The following is a 17,699-nucleotide window of genomic DNA, read 5'->3' as shown; positions in this document are numbered from 1 at the left end:
CACGGACCATATCCCTCCATACACCTCCCATCCATGTATCTGTCCAATTTATTCTTAAATATTAAAAAGAACCCGCATTTACCACCTCGTCTGGCAGCTCATTCCATACTCCCACCACTCTCTGTGTGAAGAAGCCCCCCCTAATGTTCCCTTTAAACTTTTCCCCCCTCACCCTCAACCCATGTCCTCTGGTTTTTTTCTCCCCTTGCCTCAGTGGAAAAAGCCTGCTTGCATTCACTCTATCTATACCCATCATAATTTTATATACCTCTATCATATCTCCCCTCATCCTTCTACGCTCCAGGGAATAAAGTCTCAACCTATTCAACCTTTCTCTGTAACTGAGTTTCTCAAGTCCCGCCAACAACCTTGTAAACCTTCTCTGCACTCTTTCAACCTTATTTATATCCTTCCTGTAATTTGGTGACCAAAACTGAACACAATACTCCAGATTCTTCACTTGCTTCTCATGGTGGTGTGTGCGTGGACCAAACGGTCAGGGGGTAATGGTGTGCGCGGGTTTGAGTTCAACATTTGAGAGGAGCTTGAAAGGGAGGGCTACGGTCCAGGTGCAGGTTGATGGGACTAGGCAGAATAACAATCTGGTACAGACTAGATGGGCCAAAGGGCCTGTTTTGGTGCTATGGGTTTGAAGGACGACCGGGTGGTGGAGATGCTGGCGCTGGGCTCAGACCACTGCTGGAGAGGAGTTGGTATACAGGGTGTTTGAAAGGTGGGGCGTGTCCAAGTGTGAGGTGATCCACTTACTCAAGGAGTAGCATATCCCTGGTCACCGCATCACAAGAAGGGTGTGGAGGCTTTGGAGAGGGCGCAGCAGAGGATGCTGCCTGGATTGGAGAGCTGGGATTGTATTCCCTGGGGCAGCAGAGGTTTACCGGGATGCTGCCTGGATTGGAGAGCTGGGATTGTATTCTCCAGGGCTGCAGAGGTTTACCGGGACGCTGCCTGGATTGGAGAGCTGGGATTGTATTCCCTGGGGCAGCAGAGGTTTACTGGGACGCTGCCTGGATTGGAGAGCTGGGATTGTATTCCCTGGGGCAGCAGAGGTTTACCGGGACGCTGCCTGGATTGGAGAGCTGGGATTGTATTCCCTGGGGCAGCAGAGGTTTACCGGGACGCTGCCTGGATTGGAGAGCTGGGATTGTATTCCCTGGGGCAGCAGAGGTTTACCGGGACGCTGCCTGGATTGGAGAGCTGGGATTGTATTCCCTGGGGCAGCAGAGGTTTACCGGGACGCTGCCTGGATTGGAGAGCTGGGATTGTATTCTCTGGGGCAGCAGAGGTTTACCGGGACGCTGCCTGGATTGGAGAGCTGGGATTGTATTCCCTGGGGCAGCAGAGGTTTACCGGGACGCTGCATGGATTAGAGAGTTGGGATTGTATTCCCTGGGGCAGCAGACGCTGAGGGGAGATCTGACGGATGGAACCGTGGTGTTTTGGAGAGCTGGGATTGTATTCCCTGGGGCAGCAGACGCTGAGGGGGGAACTGACGGATGGAACCATGGTGTTTTGGAGAGCTGGGATTGTATTCCCAGGAGGGCAGCAGAGGCTGAGGGGAGATCTGACGGATGGAACCATGGTGTTTTGGAGAGCTGGGATTGTATTCCCTGGGGCAGCAGATGCTGAGGAATCTGACGGATGGAACCATGGTATTCTGGAGAGCTGGGATTGTATTCCCTGGGGCAGCAGACGCTGAGGGGAGATCTGACGGTTGGAACCATGGTGTTTTGGAGAGCTGGGATTGTATTCCCTGGGGCAGCAGACGCTGAGGGGAGATCTGACGGATGGAACCATGGTGTTTTGGAGAGCTGGGATTGTATTCCCTGGGGCAGCAGACGCTGAGGGGAGATCTGACGGATGGAACCATGGTGTTTTGGAGAGCTGGGATTGTATTCCCTGGGGCAGCAGAGGCTGAGGGGAGATCTGACGGATGGAACCATGGTGTTTTGGAGAGCTGGGATTGTATTCCCTGGGGCAGCAGATGCTGAGGGGAGATCTGACGGATGGAACCATGGTGTTTTGGAGAGTCGGGATTGTATTCCCTGAGGCAGCAGACGCTGAGGGGAGACCTGACGGATGGAACCGTGGTGGCGGAGCTATTACGGCTTGGGGTGTTCCGGAGTTGGGCGTTCAACTTGGGCGCTGTTCCGCAAGGAGTCTGTGTACGTCCTGTCCCCGGACCGTGTGGGTTTCTCGCGGGTTCTCTGTTTTCCCCCCACAGTCCAAAGGCGTGCCAGGTAGGTTAATGGGTCGTTGTAAAGTGTTTGTGATTAGGTTAGGGCCGGTATGGGTTGTGAAATTGCTGAGGCAGCAAGGCTCCAAAGGTTGGAAGTACTGACTCCACGTTATGTTGCTAAATCAATAAATTTTAAAGTGATCAGAGGCACGGACGGGGTAGACAACATCTGTATCCCAGGGTTGAAATGAGAATTCTAGAGGGCACACACTTGAGGTGAGAGGGGGAAGTTTGAATGAGATGTGTCGGGTGTCTGCAGTATGCCACCTGGTGTGGTGGTGGCCACATTTAAGAGGGGTGCAGCCAAACCTTCAGTATGTGGGGGATGAAACCATAAGAACCATTAAGCTATTCGACCCATCGTCTCTGCTTTGCCTTTTCATCATGGCTGAAACATTTCCCTCTCCACCTGATTCTTCTGTCTTCTCCCCGCAACCTTTCATATTCTGGCTAATCAAGCAGCTTTCGACTTTTGCCTTAAATGCAGCCAGTGGCCTGATCTCCACAGCTGCCAGTGGTGTTGAATTCCTCAGATTCACCACCCTCTGGCTAAAGAAATTCCTCCTCATCTCTGTTCCAAATGGATACCTCTCCGTTCTGAGGTTGTGCCCTATGGTCCGAGGCTCCCCCACCATGTCCTCTCCACGTCCACTCTATCGAGGCCTTTCAACGTTCGATAGGTTTCAATGAGAACCCCCCTCATTCTTCTAAATTTCACTGAGTACTTGCCCAGAGCTGTCAAACACTATCATGTTAACCCTTTCATTCCCAGAATAATTCTTACAGCCCTCATCTGAACCCTCTCCAATGTCAGCAAGTCCTTTCTTCAATAAGGGGCCAAAAACTGCTCACAGTATTCCCAAGTGAGGCCTCATCAGTGCCTTATAAAGAATCAGCATTACATCCTTCCTTTTATATTCTAATTCTTTTTTGAAATGATGGCTTACATTGCATTTGCCTTCCTCACTACTGACTCAACCTGCAAATAGGGAATCCTCTCCAAAGACTTCCATATCCCTTTGCACCTTGGATTTTCTGTTAAGTCACCTGGACCAGATAAACTGCTCTCAAGGATTTTGAAAGAGGTAGTGATAGAGATTGTGGAGGCATTGGTAATAATCTTTCAGAAATGATTGGACTCTGGTGCCAGAGGACTGGAAAGTTGCAAATGTCACTCCACTCTTTAAGAATGGAGGAAGGCGGTAGAAAGGAAATTATGGACCAGTTAGCCTGACCTCAGTGTTTGGGAAGATGATGGAGACAGTTATTAAAGATGAGGTTATGGAGTACTTGGTGACACAGGAGAAGATAGCACAAAGTCAGCCTGGTGTTCTTCAGGGAAAATGGTTCCTGATGAACCTGTTGGAATTCTTTGAATAGTAGGATAGATAATGGGGATGCAGTGGATGTTGTATATTTCGACTTTCAAAAGGCCTTTGACAAGGTACCACACATGAGGCTGCTTACGAAGTTAAGTTAAGAGCCCATGGTATTACAGGAAAGTTATTGGCATGGTTAGAGCATTGGCTGATTGGTAGGAGGCAGTGAGTGAGAATAAAAGGATCCTTTTCTGGTTGGCTGCCAGTGACTAGTGGTGTTCTGCAGGGGTCAGTGTTGGGACCGCTTAATTTCATGCTGTATATAAATGATTTAGATGATGGAGTAGATGGCTCTGTTGCCAAGTTTGCAATGATACGAAGATTGGCGGAGGGGCAGGTAGTGTTGAGGAAACAGGTACAACTACAACAGGGCTTAGACAGATTAGGAGAACGGCTGAGAAAGTGGCAAATTAAATACAGTGTTGGAAAATTCATGGTCATGCAAAAAGACCTGGGAGTCCTTGTGCAGAACACCCTAAGGATTAACTTGAAGGTTGAGTCGGTGGTGAGGAAGGCGAATGCAATGCTAGCATTCATTTCAAGAGGTCTAGAATACAAGGGCAAGGATTTATGAGGCATTGACGAGGCCTCACCTTGAGTATTGTGAACGGTTCTGGGTTCCTCATCGAAGAAAAGATGTGCTGGCATTGGAGAGGGTCCAGAGGAGGCTCACGAGGATGATTCCAGGAATGAAAGGGTTATCATATGAGGAACGTTTGATAGCTCTGGGTCGGTACTCACTGGAATTTAGAAGGATGAGTGGGGGGGATCTCAGTGAAACCTTTTGAATGTTGAAAAGCCCAGACAGAGTAGATGTGGAAATGATGTTTCCCATGGCGGGAGAGTCTAGGACAAGAGGGCACAGTGTCAGGATAAAGGAGCGTCCACTTAAAACAGATGTGGAGAAATTCCTTTAGCCAGAGGGTGGTAAATTTGTGGAATTTATTACCACAGGCAACTGTGGAGGCCGGGTCGTTGGGTGTATGTAAGGCGAAGGTTGATGGATTCTTGATAGGATATGGCATCAAAAGTTACAGGGAGAAGGCTGAGGTGTGGGGGAAAAAGGGTCAGACATGATTGAATGGCGGAGCAGACTCGATGGGCCAAATATTCTGATTCAGCTCCTGTGTCTTATGGTCTCTTATGAAATTGCCTTCTCCCTCGTGGGCTCAACCACAAACTGCTATGAAAAGCCATTCTACAAGTTCCCTTTCTTCGAATCCACCACCAACCTGATTTTCCCAATCTACTTGCATATTGAAATCCCCAGTGACTATCAAAATGTTGCCCTTCTGATGTGCCTCTTCTGTCTCCTTTTGAAATTTGTAGCCCACGTCCTGGCTACTGTTCAGATACCTGGTCTTTTTACACTTGCACTTTCTTAACTCGGCCCACAAGAACTCTACATCTTCTGATCTTCAGTCATTTCTTTCTAAGTTAGAGATCTGCCATTCTCTAAAGTTCTACAAGATCTTATTCCATATACTGCGTGCATTCAAATATAACACCTTCAGTCCTGTATTCATCACCTTTTTCAGTTTTGTCCCCCTTTTACATTAGAACTCATCCCATTGACTATAATTTTGCCCTGTTATCTGCCTGTTCTTCCTGTCAGTCTCACTACCCACTCCCTCTGCTTGTAAACCAACAGCCCTATTCCCACCCCCCTGCCAAATTAGTTCAAACCCTCCCCAACAGCTCCAGCAAACCTGCCTGCAAGGATATTGGTTCCCCTTGGGTTTAGATATAACCAGTCCCTTTTGGTACAGGCCATACATCGCAGAAGACGTCCCAATGACCCCCTGCCCCCTGCACCAGTGTCTCAGCCACTCATTATTTTCCCACATCATCCTATTCTTACCCTTACTGGTGCGATGCACGGGCAGAAATCCTGAGATTCCTACCCTGCGGGTCCTGCTTTTTCAGCTTACTGCCTAACTCCCGATATTCCCTCTTCAGGCTCTTCTTCCTTTTCCCATCTATGCCATTGGTGTCAGGACTTCTGGCTGCTCACCCTTCCCCTTTAGAATGGCGTGAACCCAATCTGAGACGTCCCTGGGAGGCAGCGCACCGTCCGGTGTGCACTGGAACAGCAAGTGGCTGCCCATTCATTCCCTTTCCCTCTCCTGACAGTCACCCAGTTACCTGCCTCCTGCAGCCCAGGGTTGACTAGCTCCTATTTAGCACCTCCCCAGTTTCCCGTATGAGTGGAAAGCCATCGAGCTGCAGCTCCAGTTTAGGTTAGATTATGAGAACACTCAGTTCTCTTTTATTGTCATTTAGAAATGCATTCATGCATTAAGAAATGATACAATGTTTCTCCGGAGTGATATCACGGAAAACAGGACAGACCAAAGACTAACACTGACAAAACCACATAATTATAACATGTAGTCACAGCAGTGCAAAGCAATACCATAATTTGATAAAGAATAGACCATGGGCACGGTAAAAAAAAGTCTCAAAGTCCTGAGTTGATTGACTCCTGAGTCCCCAATAGCAGGCGGCAAAAGGGAGAAACTCCCTGCCATAAACCTCCAGGCACCGTCAACTTGCTGATACCTTGGAAGCAGCCAACTCTGAGTCCATCCGTCCGAAAACTTCGGGCTTCCGAGCAGCCTCTCTGATACAGCCTCCCGAGCGCCATCCTCTGCCGAGCGCCTTCGACCTCGCCCCGGCCACTGAAACAGGCAAAGCCGAGGATTCGGGGCCTTCAGCTCCAGAGATTCCGGTTACCACACAGTAGCAGCAGCAGCGAAGCGGGCATTTCAGAAGTTTCCCAGATGTTCCGCTGTGCTCTCACGTCTGTCTCCATCAAATCAGAACTGTGCACGGTCCCCTACTTGGCAAATAACAAATATCATCACTGAAGTGGCCGCACGCGCTGCAGTCGCGCCGCCATCTTCTCCTTAACGCATTCAATGCGGAGTTGCAGCTGGTGCAGATGTGGTTGTCGGGGAGGCTGGAGGTCTCCCGGAATTCCCACATCTCGCACAAGGAGCACAACTCAGCCCCCAGAGTCATTCTCACTGCAGTAACAGTTGAAGAATGAAGAAGAAAATTACATACCTCGCCAAGGCCTCCCCACTCTAACACCGGCCCACTCACACAGTGGCCGCTCGACTTGCCCCTGCCTTTTTATTTGCCCTTGTGTGCTGCCAAACAAATCCACAATCCTGCGAAAGCTTGTTTTTTAAATCCCTTGCTCTCCAACCTGCGTGAATAGAGGGACACAGGCAGAAGAGAATTAAACGCATACAGAATGCTGGAGGAACTCAGCAGGTCAGGCGGCAATGAATAAACGGTCGAGACCCTGCTTCATTTCCGTTGAGTCGGGAATGGTGTGGGAGGAGGGATTAACTGGAATCCCATTCACATTTTGGGAACACAAGAATATTTTGGGGGCCAGGCAGGGATTAAATTTCTCCCCTGTCTGGGGTGGTAGTGGAACAGGGCTCAGATGGGGGTGGGGAATGTTTCACTAGGAACCGGGGGGTTTTTGGTCCCTGTGTGGAGCCCCTGTCTGATACACATTGTCTATTCTGCCCCCACAGCGAACGATAGGCTGAAGTACACGTGCCTGGTGGTACTGGTGATCCAGAATGCTTCAGTCATCCTCTGTATTCGCTATGTGCGCACCGTGCCAGGCGACCGTTTCTTCACCACCTCTGCCGTGGTGGCCGTCGAGGTCCTCAAGCTGCTCACCTGCCTGCTGCTGTTGCTGTTCCAGAGGAGAGGTCAGTACGAGACTGTCCCATACACACCCTCCCCCTGCCACCCACTGTCGCCACCTATGGTGAGATCTGCTCCCCGTCTGCCATTCCAGAGGACAGGGGTCAGTATGACCACACACACACACACACCCTCTACCCCCTCTCTCACACACACACTGAGATCCACTCCCTGTCTGCTGTCCAGAGGTCAGTTCTCTCTTCCCCTCCCTCCACACACACACACACACACACATCCTTTCACTGTCTGTTGGTCGGGAGCAGAGGTCAGTGCTGTAACACGCACCGTTGCTCTCCCACCCGTGGCGACATCTGCTGACCCAGGGAAGTGGTCTGTCCTGTCGTACACCCTTGCCCCACCACCCACAGCAATATCCACTCTCCCATCTTGCGGTACGCTGAGAGTGTTGTGACGCCTTCTCCACCGCGTGGTACGATGACAGCGCCACGGCCTCGTCCACCACGTGGTGTATTGGTGGCATTGTGACCCCCCCCCAACTGTGTGAAATGCTAACAGCATCTTAACCCCCCCCCCCCCAGGGAACGTGAAGGAGTTGGCTCTGCATCTGTATGACAGTCTCATCGTTCACTACATGGACACGCTGAAGATGGCCATCCCCTCGCTCATCTACACCCTGCAGAACAACTTGCAGTATATTGCCATCTCCAACCTGCCGGCCGCCACCTTCCAGGTGAGCTGCACCTGCCTGCATCCTGTCCCACGCAGATCTGCTTTAAGTCCGCGCTTGCTCTGAGCCCTGTTGCATGCTCTGTCCCACGCAGGCTGTTCCTGGGTCCAGGCTGTGTCTGTGCCTTGTCTGCATTCTTTCCCATACAAGTCTATTTTGTCTGCATCCTGTCCAGACTCTCCTGCGTGGTCTACACTCTGTCCTGCACTGCTCTGTGCCCTGCCCGTATGGGTTTGCGTTGTCTGCACGGGCACAGGTCTGGGTCTGCATTCTGCTCCAGTCAGCCTGAGCTCTGTCACTGGTTTGATACACAGTCTGGTCCCCAGTCCATCGCTCTGCCTGTGCTCTGTCCCGCTTGGGTTTGCGGTTGGGGGTCGTTGGGGCGTTGTTGAGCTGGAGAGGGGGTGGGAGTTCAGGAAGTGTGGCTGGGAGGGGCTGGGGTGGGAGGGTGTCAGGAATTTGGAGATCTCTATGGAAAGATGCCCTCCAATCATGAGGAAAGAGTGCGGGAGGAAATGGGAGCTTCTGGGGAAGCCACAGGAGCACATGGGGAGCGTGATAACTTCCCACATGTAGTGGCAGAGGTGGGGGGAGAGGCTCTGGGAGGTGGCTGCCCTCGGTTTGGGTGGATGAGTGGAGTTGGGGAAGCTGATCTGTCTTCAGTCTGTGGCTCCGTCTGCCTCCCCCTCAGGTCCTGTACCAGTTTAAGATCCTCACCACGGCCCTGTTCTCGGTGCTGATGCTGAAGAAGTCCCTGGGCCGGCTGCAGTGGATCTCCCTGGTCATCCTCTTCTTGGGGATTGGTGTTGTACAAGTGACGCAGGAGGGCAGTGCCGGGCGAGACCAGGTACCCGGCCAGAGCTACCTGGTGGGACTGCTGGCTGTGGTGATCTCCTGCATCTCCTCGGGCTTTGCCGGCGTCTACTTCGAGCGCATCCTGAAGGGGACCTCGGCCTCCATCTGGCTGCGCAACATCCAGCTGGGTCTGTTTGGGACGCTGCTGGGTTTGGGGGCGATGATGTCCAAGGACGGTCCCGCCATCGCCCAGAAAGGCTTCTTCTTCGCCTACACGCCCTTGGTGTGGTCCGTCATCTTCAACCAGGCCTTCGGGGGCCTGCTGGTGGCCATGGTCGTCAAGTACGCCGACAACATCCTCAAGGGTTTCGCTGCCTCTGTCTCCATCATCATCTCTACTGTTGCCTCCGTCCACCTGTTCGGTTTCCACCTCGACCTGTACTTCACGCTGGGCGCCGGGCTCGTCATCACCGCTGTCTTCCTGTACAGTCAGCCTAGGAGTAGCCCCAGCACTGACCCCGGCACGGCCAAGCAGCCTGAGGCAGCCACCACCAAGTTAGTCATCAAGTGAGACGGCCACTGTCCCAGGAACTGTGGGGCTTGCTGTCTACTCTGCACCCCACTAACCCCTGGTCCCCAAGCAGGCTGGGGTCTTTCCTCCAGGCTGCTGGTTCCCCTCTCCCCCTCTCCCTCTCCCCCTCCCTCTCCCCCCCTCTCTCTACCCCCCAACCCCCTCTCTCTAACCCCCTCTCTCTCTCCCCTCTCTCTACCCCCCCACACCCCTCTCTCTCCCCCCCTCTCTCTCCCCCTCTCTCTCCCCCTCTCTCCCCCTCTCTCTCCCCCTCTCTCTCCCCCTCTCTCTCCCCCTCTCTCTCTCCCCTCTCTCCCTCTCTCTCCCCCCTCCTCTTCCCCCCTCCTCTCCCCCCTCCTCTCCCCCCTCTCTCCCCACCCCCTCTCTCTCCCCCACCCCTCTCTCTCTCCCCTCCCCCTCTCTCTCCCCCTCCCCCCTCTCTCTCCCCTCCCCCTCTCTCTCTCCCCTCCCCCTCTCTCCCCCTCTCTCCCCCCGCCCCTCTCTCCCCCCTTCTCTCTTTCCCCCCCTCTCCCCCCCCCTTTCTTTCCCTGCACATGGGGTGGCTGCTTGGTTGGAGACATTGCAGTTACTGCCCGTGAGGTGGGAGACGGACATAACCTGGAGGGGTTCATTTGTGGGAAAGGGGCTGTTTAAGTTCCCTAGGTCACTAAGCAGCACGAGCAGGCACACACACCCTGACCCTCACTGGAGGGTGGGTCCTGTGTACACACTGACTCTCACTGCGTGTTGGTCCCGCATACACACTGACTCTCGCTGCGGGATGTGTCCTGTGTACACACTGACTCTCACTGGGGGATGTGTCCTGCGTGTGCACTGACTCTGACTGCGTGTTGGTCCCGCATACACACTGACTCTCACTGCGGCTGTGTCCTGTGTACACACTGACTCTCGCTGCGGGATGTGTCCTGTGTACACACTGACTCTCGCTGCGGGATGTGTCCTGCACACTGACGCTTACAGAGGGATGTGTCCCGCGCGCGCGCTGGCCCTTGCTGGGGGTGAGGGGGTGTCGTGTGCCACCCGCCTGGTGACCCTCGCTGGGGAATGGGTCACACACGTGCCCGTGCACTGACCCTCAGTGATATCACCCAGGTAGGTTCACACTGTACCCCCCAGCACTGCCTTGCTGCATGTCGAGGTGAACACACTTATCTGGTTGATATACAGTAAGCTGCTTTGTTTAGGGATCTTTTCTGTCGTGTATTGGATGTTGAGGGCTTTCCTCTTCCCTCCCACTCTGCAGAGATGCTGCTCTCCAAAGACCCTGCTCTGGCCCCAAGGGTGACACTCTGTTGAACTTCCTGCATTGCCTGTGCACCTGTTGTTGGGGAGGAAGGGTTCATTTCTTTTCTAATCATTTCTAAGTTGACTGGTTGGGAAGCAAGTCCAGCTGCTGCTGCCTGTGGATCTGCCAGTTCTGTTAGTCACTATTTCAATGGAGAAATCCAGGCTGTGAGACTGGAAGGAGTGACTCTGTCCAGGGGGCTGGATGCCGTGCATGTGCGTGACTCTTGACACTTTGACGCTTCCCAGCCCAGCTCACAGAGCATCTGAGCGTTTTCAGGGGCGTGGGGGTGTTTACAAAGCTGAGTGAATGACTGAACCCCTCCCCAGTCTGTGGGTGTGTGTGAGCTGGTGAGGGACCACATTGCCTTGAAGGTGGTGGCTTTTCTGAAATGGCACTAGGGATATTAAATAGAGGGTTAAACCCTTCGCCTCCAGGGAACCAGGTGAAGGAGTGGGCTTATTTCAAGATTCTTTATAAAGAAACTATTTTTTTTAATATATTTTTTTGATATTTGTTTTAGAGGCATCATTGATCAAGATTAAAAGGTTCTATACATAAAAATATTTAAATTAAAGGTGATAGTATAAATTGGTTCAACAATAAAATTCAACTTTCTCCTGAGATTTTCCTTGTAATGATTGACGGTAAGTCAGTAATATGGTGGGGGCAGGTGGTTCTGTGTTGTCTGGCTGTCCGTCGATGGCACGGTATCCTGATCTCTCGTCCCTGGCACTGAATAGTCTCGCCCTGACTCAAGACCCTGAGGGGTTGGGGAACGGGACCCTGCCAGCCATTTATCCTATATCCCTCTCAACCTTTCCTGTCCATATACCTACGGGAGTGCCTTTTAAATGTCAAAATATGTGTCTGAAACAGGTACAGACCACCTTCTGTATGAAGATATTGCCCCCTCAGGCCCCTTTCCTAACCTACCCCTCACTGCTTACTATTCTGTTATGGATTTATTGAGTATGCCTGCAAGAAAATGAATCTCAGGGTTGTATATGGTGACATGTATGTACTTTGATAATAAATTTACTTTGAACTTTGAATCTATAGCTTCCCTTCCCTGGGGAAAAAGACTATGCACATTCACCCTGAGCTCCTCGTGATCTTATGCACCCCTCAGTCTCCTATGCTCCAAGGAAGGAGTCTGTCCAACCTCTCCCTCACAGCCCGGAAAATCGGAAAACAGGCAGCCCAGTCGTGTAGCAGTTAGCATTGCACAATTATAGGCCAAGTGACACGGGTTCGATTCTCGCCGCTTTCTACAACAGGGGGTCCCCAACCTGTTTTGCACCGCGGACCGGTTTAATATTGACAATATTCTTGCGGACCGACTGACCGGGCTGGGGGGAGTGGGGGTGGGGTGTTCAAGTAAGGTTAAACTCAGCTCAACATGTCTTTTACAGTTAGGGTTGCCAACTTTCTCACTCCCAAATAAGGGACAAAAGTAGCAGTCAAATCCCGGGACACTTGTGTTTACCCCAAGAAAGACTACCATGACCATGAAGACTTGCGCGGGCACCTGTGTGCGCGTGCACGTACGTGCCGATTTTGTTTTTTTGCTCAAATCCGTTTTGCCTTGGTCTTCTTGACTACACTGTACATACATTATTTCTACTTTATATAGGCTGTGTATTTATCATATCATTCCTGTTTTTACTATATGTTAGTGTTATTTTAGATTTTATGTGTTATTTGGTATGATTTGGTAGGTTATTTTTTGGGTCTGGAAACGATCAAAAATTTTTCCCATATAAATTAATGGTAATTGCTTCTTCACTTTATGCCATTTCTGCACGAAAGGTTTCATAGGAACGCTGTACCTTAGCGGGGGAAATACGGGACAAGGGCGGTCCCGTATGGGACAAACCAATTTAGCCCAATATACGGGATGTCCCGGCAAATACGGGACAGTTGGCAACCCTATGTTCAAGTTCAACAGTGCGTGACAGGGAATGAGGAAAGATGCAGCTGACTCATATCGTTTCCTCACGGCCCGGTAGCACATATTTTGCGGCCCGGTGGTTGGGGTCCGCTGGGTCTAGAAGGAAGGAGTCTGTTCTCGCTGTGACTGTGTGGGTTCCTTCGGTTGCCTCCCTCATCCCAAAGACATACAGATCAGGGTCAGAGAGTTGTTACACTGCCGCCAAAAGCTGCCCCCAGCCCAGTCCTCAAACCCTGCTGGTTGTTGAGACAAATGATGCAATTGGCTGTACTAATAATTAATAACATAAAGGGGGTTGGTCTGATTCAAATATAATGGTAGAACTGTGTCCATTCGCCTCCATAATATTGAGTGCATGAGTTGGGATGTTATGTTGAGATGTTGGTGAGGCCTCATTTGGAGTATTGTGCGCAGTTTTAGTCACCAAGCTGCAGGAAAAAATATTAAGATTGAAAGAGTGCAGAGAAAATTTGCAAGAATTTTACCGAAACTGCAGGACCTGAGCTACAGAGAAAGGTTGAATAGGTTTGGAATTTATTCCCGGGAGTGTAGGAGAATGTTGGTTGAGCTATACAGAATTATGAGGAGTATAGTTAGGGGAAATGCAAGCAGGCTTTCCCCACTGAGGTTGGGTAAGACGAGATAGAGGTCACGGATTAAGGCTGAAAGGTGAAATATTTAAGGGGAACTACTTCACTCGAGGGTGGTGAGAATGTGGAACAAGCTGCCAGCTGAAGTGGTGGATGTGGGTTTGATTTCAACATTTAAGAATCATTACATGGAGGTACATGGATGGGAGGGATATGGAGGGCTATGGTGCGGGTTGATGGGACTAGAAGAACATCAGGCTGACTTGGATCCAATGGGCTGAAGGGCCTGTTTTTGTCCTATAACTACTGAACAATGAACACACCCTCCCCTCTAGCCCTATGTCATCTCCTCTGCTACCTGGACAGATATCAGTGGGCAAGGGGGGGATTCTGGGTGGAGTTGGAGAGCGAATTCTCCCCTACTCTCACCTCAAGGTTACCATTGTAACCCAGAGCGAGGGCTCTGCCCTGTCTGCTGCCTATTCCCTGCCCTATGCTTTACCAGATAGTGTGACAGACGGGGTGGGGATAGCCAGCTAAATCTAGAAGGGAGGGGGCATCAGAGCTGTACCTCCCCAGCCTCAGCAGGCTTACCACAGTCAATGGCATTGAGTTTACCCACAACCCTCAGTGTTCCAGAAACCACTCTATCCTGTACACTGCTCAGTGTGGCGTGACCCAGAGCTGCAGAGAAACGGATGTGTCTCCCCCACCCAAGAGAAGCTTTAGCCGTGAGGGGGGAGCATCATTACAGGGAAGGGTCTGGAAGTGGGATCTCAGTTCTGGAAAGGGAGGAGGAAATGGGTTGGGGGAGGCATGGAGAGAAGACAGGTGTTTAATTCCTTTCTCCTTCCCCCCCAACCCCTCCCCTCTGCCTTCCCCTCCAACCCCTCCCCTCTGCCTTCCCCTCCACCTTCTCCCCTCTGCCTTCCCCTCCACCCTCTCCCTCCCTCCCTGTCCGAACCCTCTCCCTCCCTCCCCGTCTCCGACTCCTCTCCCTCCCTCCCCGTCTGACCCCTCTCCCTCCCTTCCCGTCTGACCCCTCTCCCTCCCTCCCCGTCCGACCTCTCTGCCTCCCTCCCCGTCCGACCTCTCTGCCTCCCTCCCCGTCTGACCCCTCTCCCTCCCTGCCCCCTACCCCCTCCCACCTCTCTCCCCCCTCCCGCCTCTCTCTCCCCCCGCCTCTCTCTCTCCCCCCACGCCTCTCTCTCTCCCCCCCCACCTCTCTCTCCCCCCTCTGGCTCTCTGCCCCCCCCCTCGCAGAATCGGCTCCAAGGAGAAGGGTTGCTGACTCCAGACCGACCGGACTGGCAGAGGCAGCGGATTCTGGACTCGAACATTATTTTGTGGTGGTGGGGGGGGGGGGTTGGGGTTCAATTGCGGCATGATGAGCTCCCCCCAGAACTCCTGGCTTTCTCGGAGGGGCGGGCTGCTATGAGACTTACACTAGCTTGGCTTTGCCCCAGCTCCTACTGGCCCTCTGCTCTCCCCCCCACTGGCTGATCGTTCAGTGCTCTGCGGTTGGTACCGGACCAGTTGTGTGTGTGTCAACGGACCAGTGTTCATTCCGCTGGCTGGGTGCGGAGATGAGGTTTAGACACAGCTAAACAACAGAAAACTGGCTCAGGTCCCACCATACACAGTGGGCAGACTGGGAGGCCCCTGTTCCTGCTCCAGGAGGAGGGAGTGTCCTGGCTTGCTCAGAGTGCGGCTGGGAGAGCGTTGTTAACACTGGCCCAGCCGTCAGACTGAACAAGGCAACATGTATCCCCACTGGTCAAACATGTCTCCTGTGTTTTCACACCCCCCACCCCCAGCGTCGTGGGGTGAAAACACAAGAGATTCTGCAGATTCTGGAAATCCAAAGCAGTACACAAAATGCTGGAGGAACTCAGAGGGGAATGGACAGATACGTTTTGTCAGGACCAGAAAGGAAAGGTGAAGAAGCCAGAAAAGGATTCTTTCACCTTCCTTTGCAGTCCCAATGAACTGAAACATCGACTCCAGAGAAGCTGCCTGACCGGCTGAGAAATTCCAGTATTTTGTGTGAGAGCTTCGGATTGTGGGAGGGGACAGCGAGGTGAGAGCGCTGGCTGTGGGGTGGGTTTGCCCGTCCACAGCTGACTAACCGTTGGGTGAGTGGGGTCTGCCTTTCTGAACTGGAGCTGCTGGCTGGGGAGGTTTGACAGCGTCACACCCCTTGTGAGGTCATAGTGACCTAACACAGGGAGAGACCCCACCCACCCCTCCCTGACCTGCTGCCCAGCAGCTGAGGGCACTATTGTGCGCCACACGACACAGATGGCATCCACACCACCGTCCCGGGACGACCCTCCCACCCCCACACTCCTGAGACTTCTGAGACACCTGGACGGTGAGAACCGGGAGGGGGCCCAGCTGGGCAGCTCCACACTGTGGGGCTGCGGGGGCGCGTGGGGAGGGAGCTCCTCTGGGTGAGGAGGGAGCTCCACTCTGGGCGAGGAGCGGTGAGGAGGGAGCTCCTCTGGGCGAGGAGCGGTGAGGAGGGAACCCCACTCTGGGCGATGAGCGTGGAGGAGGGAGCTCCTCTGGGAGTGGAGCGGTGAGGAGGGAGCTCCACTCTGGGAGACAAGCGGTGAGGAGGGACCTCTGGGCGAGGAGTGTTGAGGAGGGAGCTCCTCTGGGAGACGAGTGGTGAGGAGGGAGCTCCTCTGGGTGAGGAGCGTTGAGGAGGGAGCTCCTCTGGGAGACGAGTGGTGAGGAGGGAGCTACATGTGTGGAAGAGGAATGGTAAGAAAGGAGCTCCAGGCTGTGGGCGAGGAGCGTTGAGGAGGGAGCTCCACTCTGGGCGAGGAGCAGTGAGGGAGCTCCTTTGGGCGAGGAGCAGTGAGGAGGGAGCTCCTCTGGGTGAGGAGCATTGAGGAGGGAGCTCCTCTGGGAGATGAGTGGTGGTGAGGGAGCTCCTCTGAGAGAGGAGGGAGCTACATGTGTGGAAGAGGAATGGTAAGAAAGGAGCTCCAGGCTGTGGGCGAGGAGCGGTGAGGAGGGAGCTCCACTCTGGGTGAGGAGCGGTGAGGAGGGAGCTCCACTCTGGGCGAGGAGTGGTGAGGAGGGAGCTCCTCTGGGAGTGGAGCGGTGAGGAGGGAGCTCCGCTGAGACACGAGCGGGGAGGAGGGAGCTCCTCTGGGAGAGGAGCGGTGAGGAGGGAGCTCCACTCTGGGCGAGGAGCATTGAGGAGGGAGCTCCACTCTGGGCGAGGAGCATTGAGGAGGGAGCTCCATTCTGGGCGAGGAGCATTGAGGAGGGAGCTCCTCTGGGCGAGGAGCATTGAGGAGGGAGCTCTTCTGGGAGTGGAGCGGTGAGGAGGGAGCTCCACTGGGAGAGGAGCGGTGAGGAGGGAGCTCCACTCTGGGAGAGGAGGGAGCTACATGTGTGGAAGAGGAATGGTAAGGAAGGAGCTCCAGGCTGTGGGAGAGGAGTGGGGAGGAGGGAGCTCCACTCTGGGAGAGGAGCGGGGAGGAGGGAGCTCCACTCTGGGAGAGGAGCGGGGAGGAGGGAGCTCCACTCTGGGAGAGGAGCGGTGAGGAGGGAGCTCCACTCTGGGAGACGAGCAGTGAGGAGGGAGCTACATGTGTGGAAGAGGAATGGTAAGGAAGGTGCTCCAGGCTGTGGGAGAGGAGCGGGGAGGAGGGAGCTCCACTCTGGAGGAGGAGCGGGGAGGAGGGAGCTCCACTCTGGGAGAGGAGTGGGGAGGAGGGAGCTCCCCTGGGAGAGGAGCAGTGAGGAGGGTGCTCCACTCTGGGCGAGGAGCATTGAGGAGGGAGCTCTACTCTGGGCGAGGAGCGTTGAGGAGGGAGCTCCTCTGGGAGACGAGTGGTGAGGAGGGAGCTCCTCTGGGAGAGGAGGGAGCTACATGTGTGGAAGAGGAATGGTAAGGAAGGAGCTCCAGGCTGTGGGAGAGGAGCGGGGAGGAGGGAGCTCCACTCTGGGAGAGGAGCGGTGAGGAGGGAGCTCCACTCTGGGAGACGAGCAGTGAGGAGGGAGCTCCACTCTGGGCGAGGAGTGGTGAGGAGGGAGCTCCACTCTGGGAGACGAGCAGTGAGGAGGGAGCTACATGTATGGAAGAGGAATGGTAAGGAAGGAGCTCCAGGCTGTGGGAGAGGAGCGGGGAGGAGGGAGCTCTACATTGGTGTGCCCTGCTGCACACACTGCAAGGCGAGTTCCTCGGTGAGGTGGCTGGTTGTGAACAGTGTTCTTTCAGCCAGGCGCTCACCAACCCCTCAATGCCTTTACTTCCACATCGTCCTCACAGCCCTGCCTCTGTTTGCCAACATTGTCAGTGTCCACTGATGCTTGTACCCCAGCGCCCTGTCTGTGACACTGCCTGCAGTGTTTGTGAAGTCAGAGCTCAATTCACTCTCACCTGCACAAGTCCATGTGAAACCCCT

The 17,699-nt window shown here is 53.6% G+C and overlaps 1 protein-coding gene across 1 annotated transcript in view; it reads left to right on the top strand.

Annotated features, from left to right (window-relative positions):
• The window catches only part of slc35a2 (solute carrier family 35 member 2), a 30,006-nt gene extending 15,317 nt beyond the window's left edge, over window positions 1-14,689 (top strand). Inside the window, exons 2-5 of the mRNA XM_063035412.1 lie at window positions 7,191-7,373; window positions 7,908-8,059; window positions 8,748-9,406; window positions 14,536-14,689. Of these exons, the coding sequence (XP_062891482.1) occupies window positions 7,191-7,373; window positions 7,908-8,059; window positions 8,748-9,406; window positions 14,536-14,563 (1,022 nt within the window). The 3' untranslated portion in view covers window positions 14,564-14,689. The remainder of the gene's footprint in view (window positions 1-7,190; window positions 7,374-7,907; window positions 8,060-8,747; window positions 9,407-14,535) is intronic.
• Window positions 14,690-17,699: the final 3,010 nt, after the last annotated feature.

This window comes from Mobula hypostoma, chromosome 28 (genome assembly GCF_963921235.1).
Source record: "Mobula hypostoma chromosome 28, sMobHyp1.1, whole genome shotgun sequence".
Classification (NCBI taxonomy): Eukaryota; Metazoa; Chordata; class Chondrichthyes; order Myliobatiformes; family Myliobatidae; genus Mobula; species Mobula hypostoma.
This window is presented reverse-complemented; position numbering and strand designations above follow the sequence as displayed.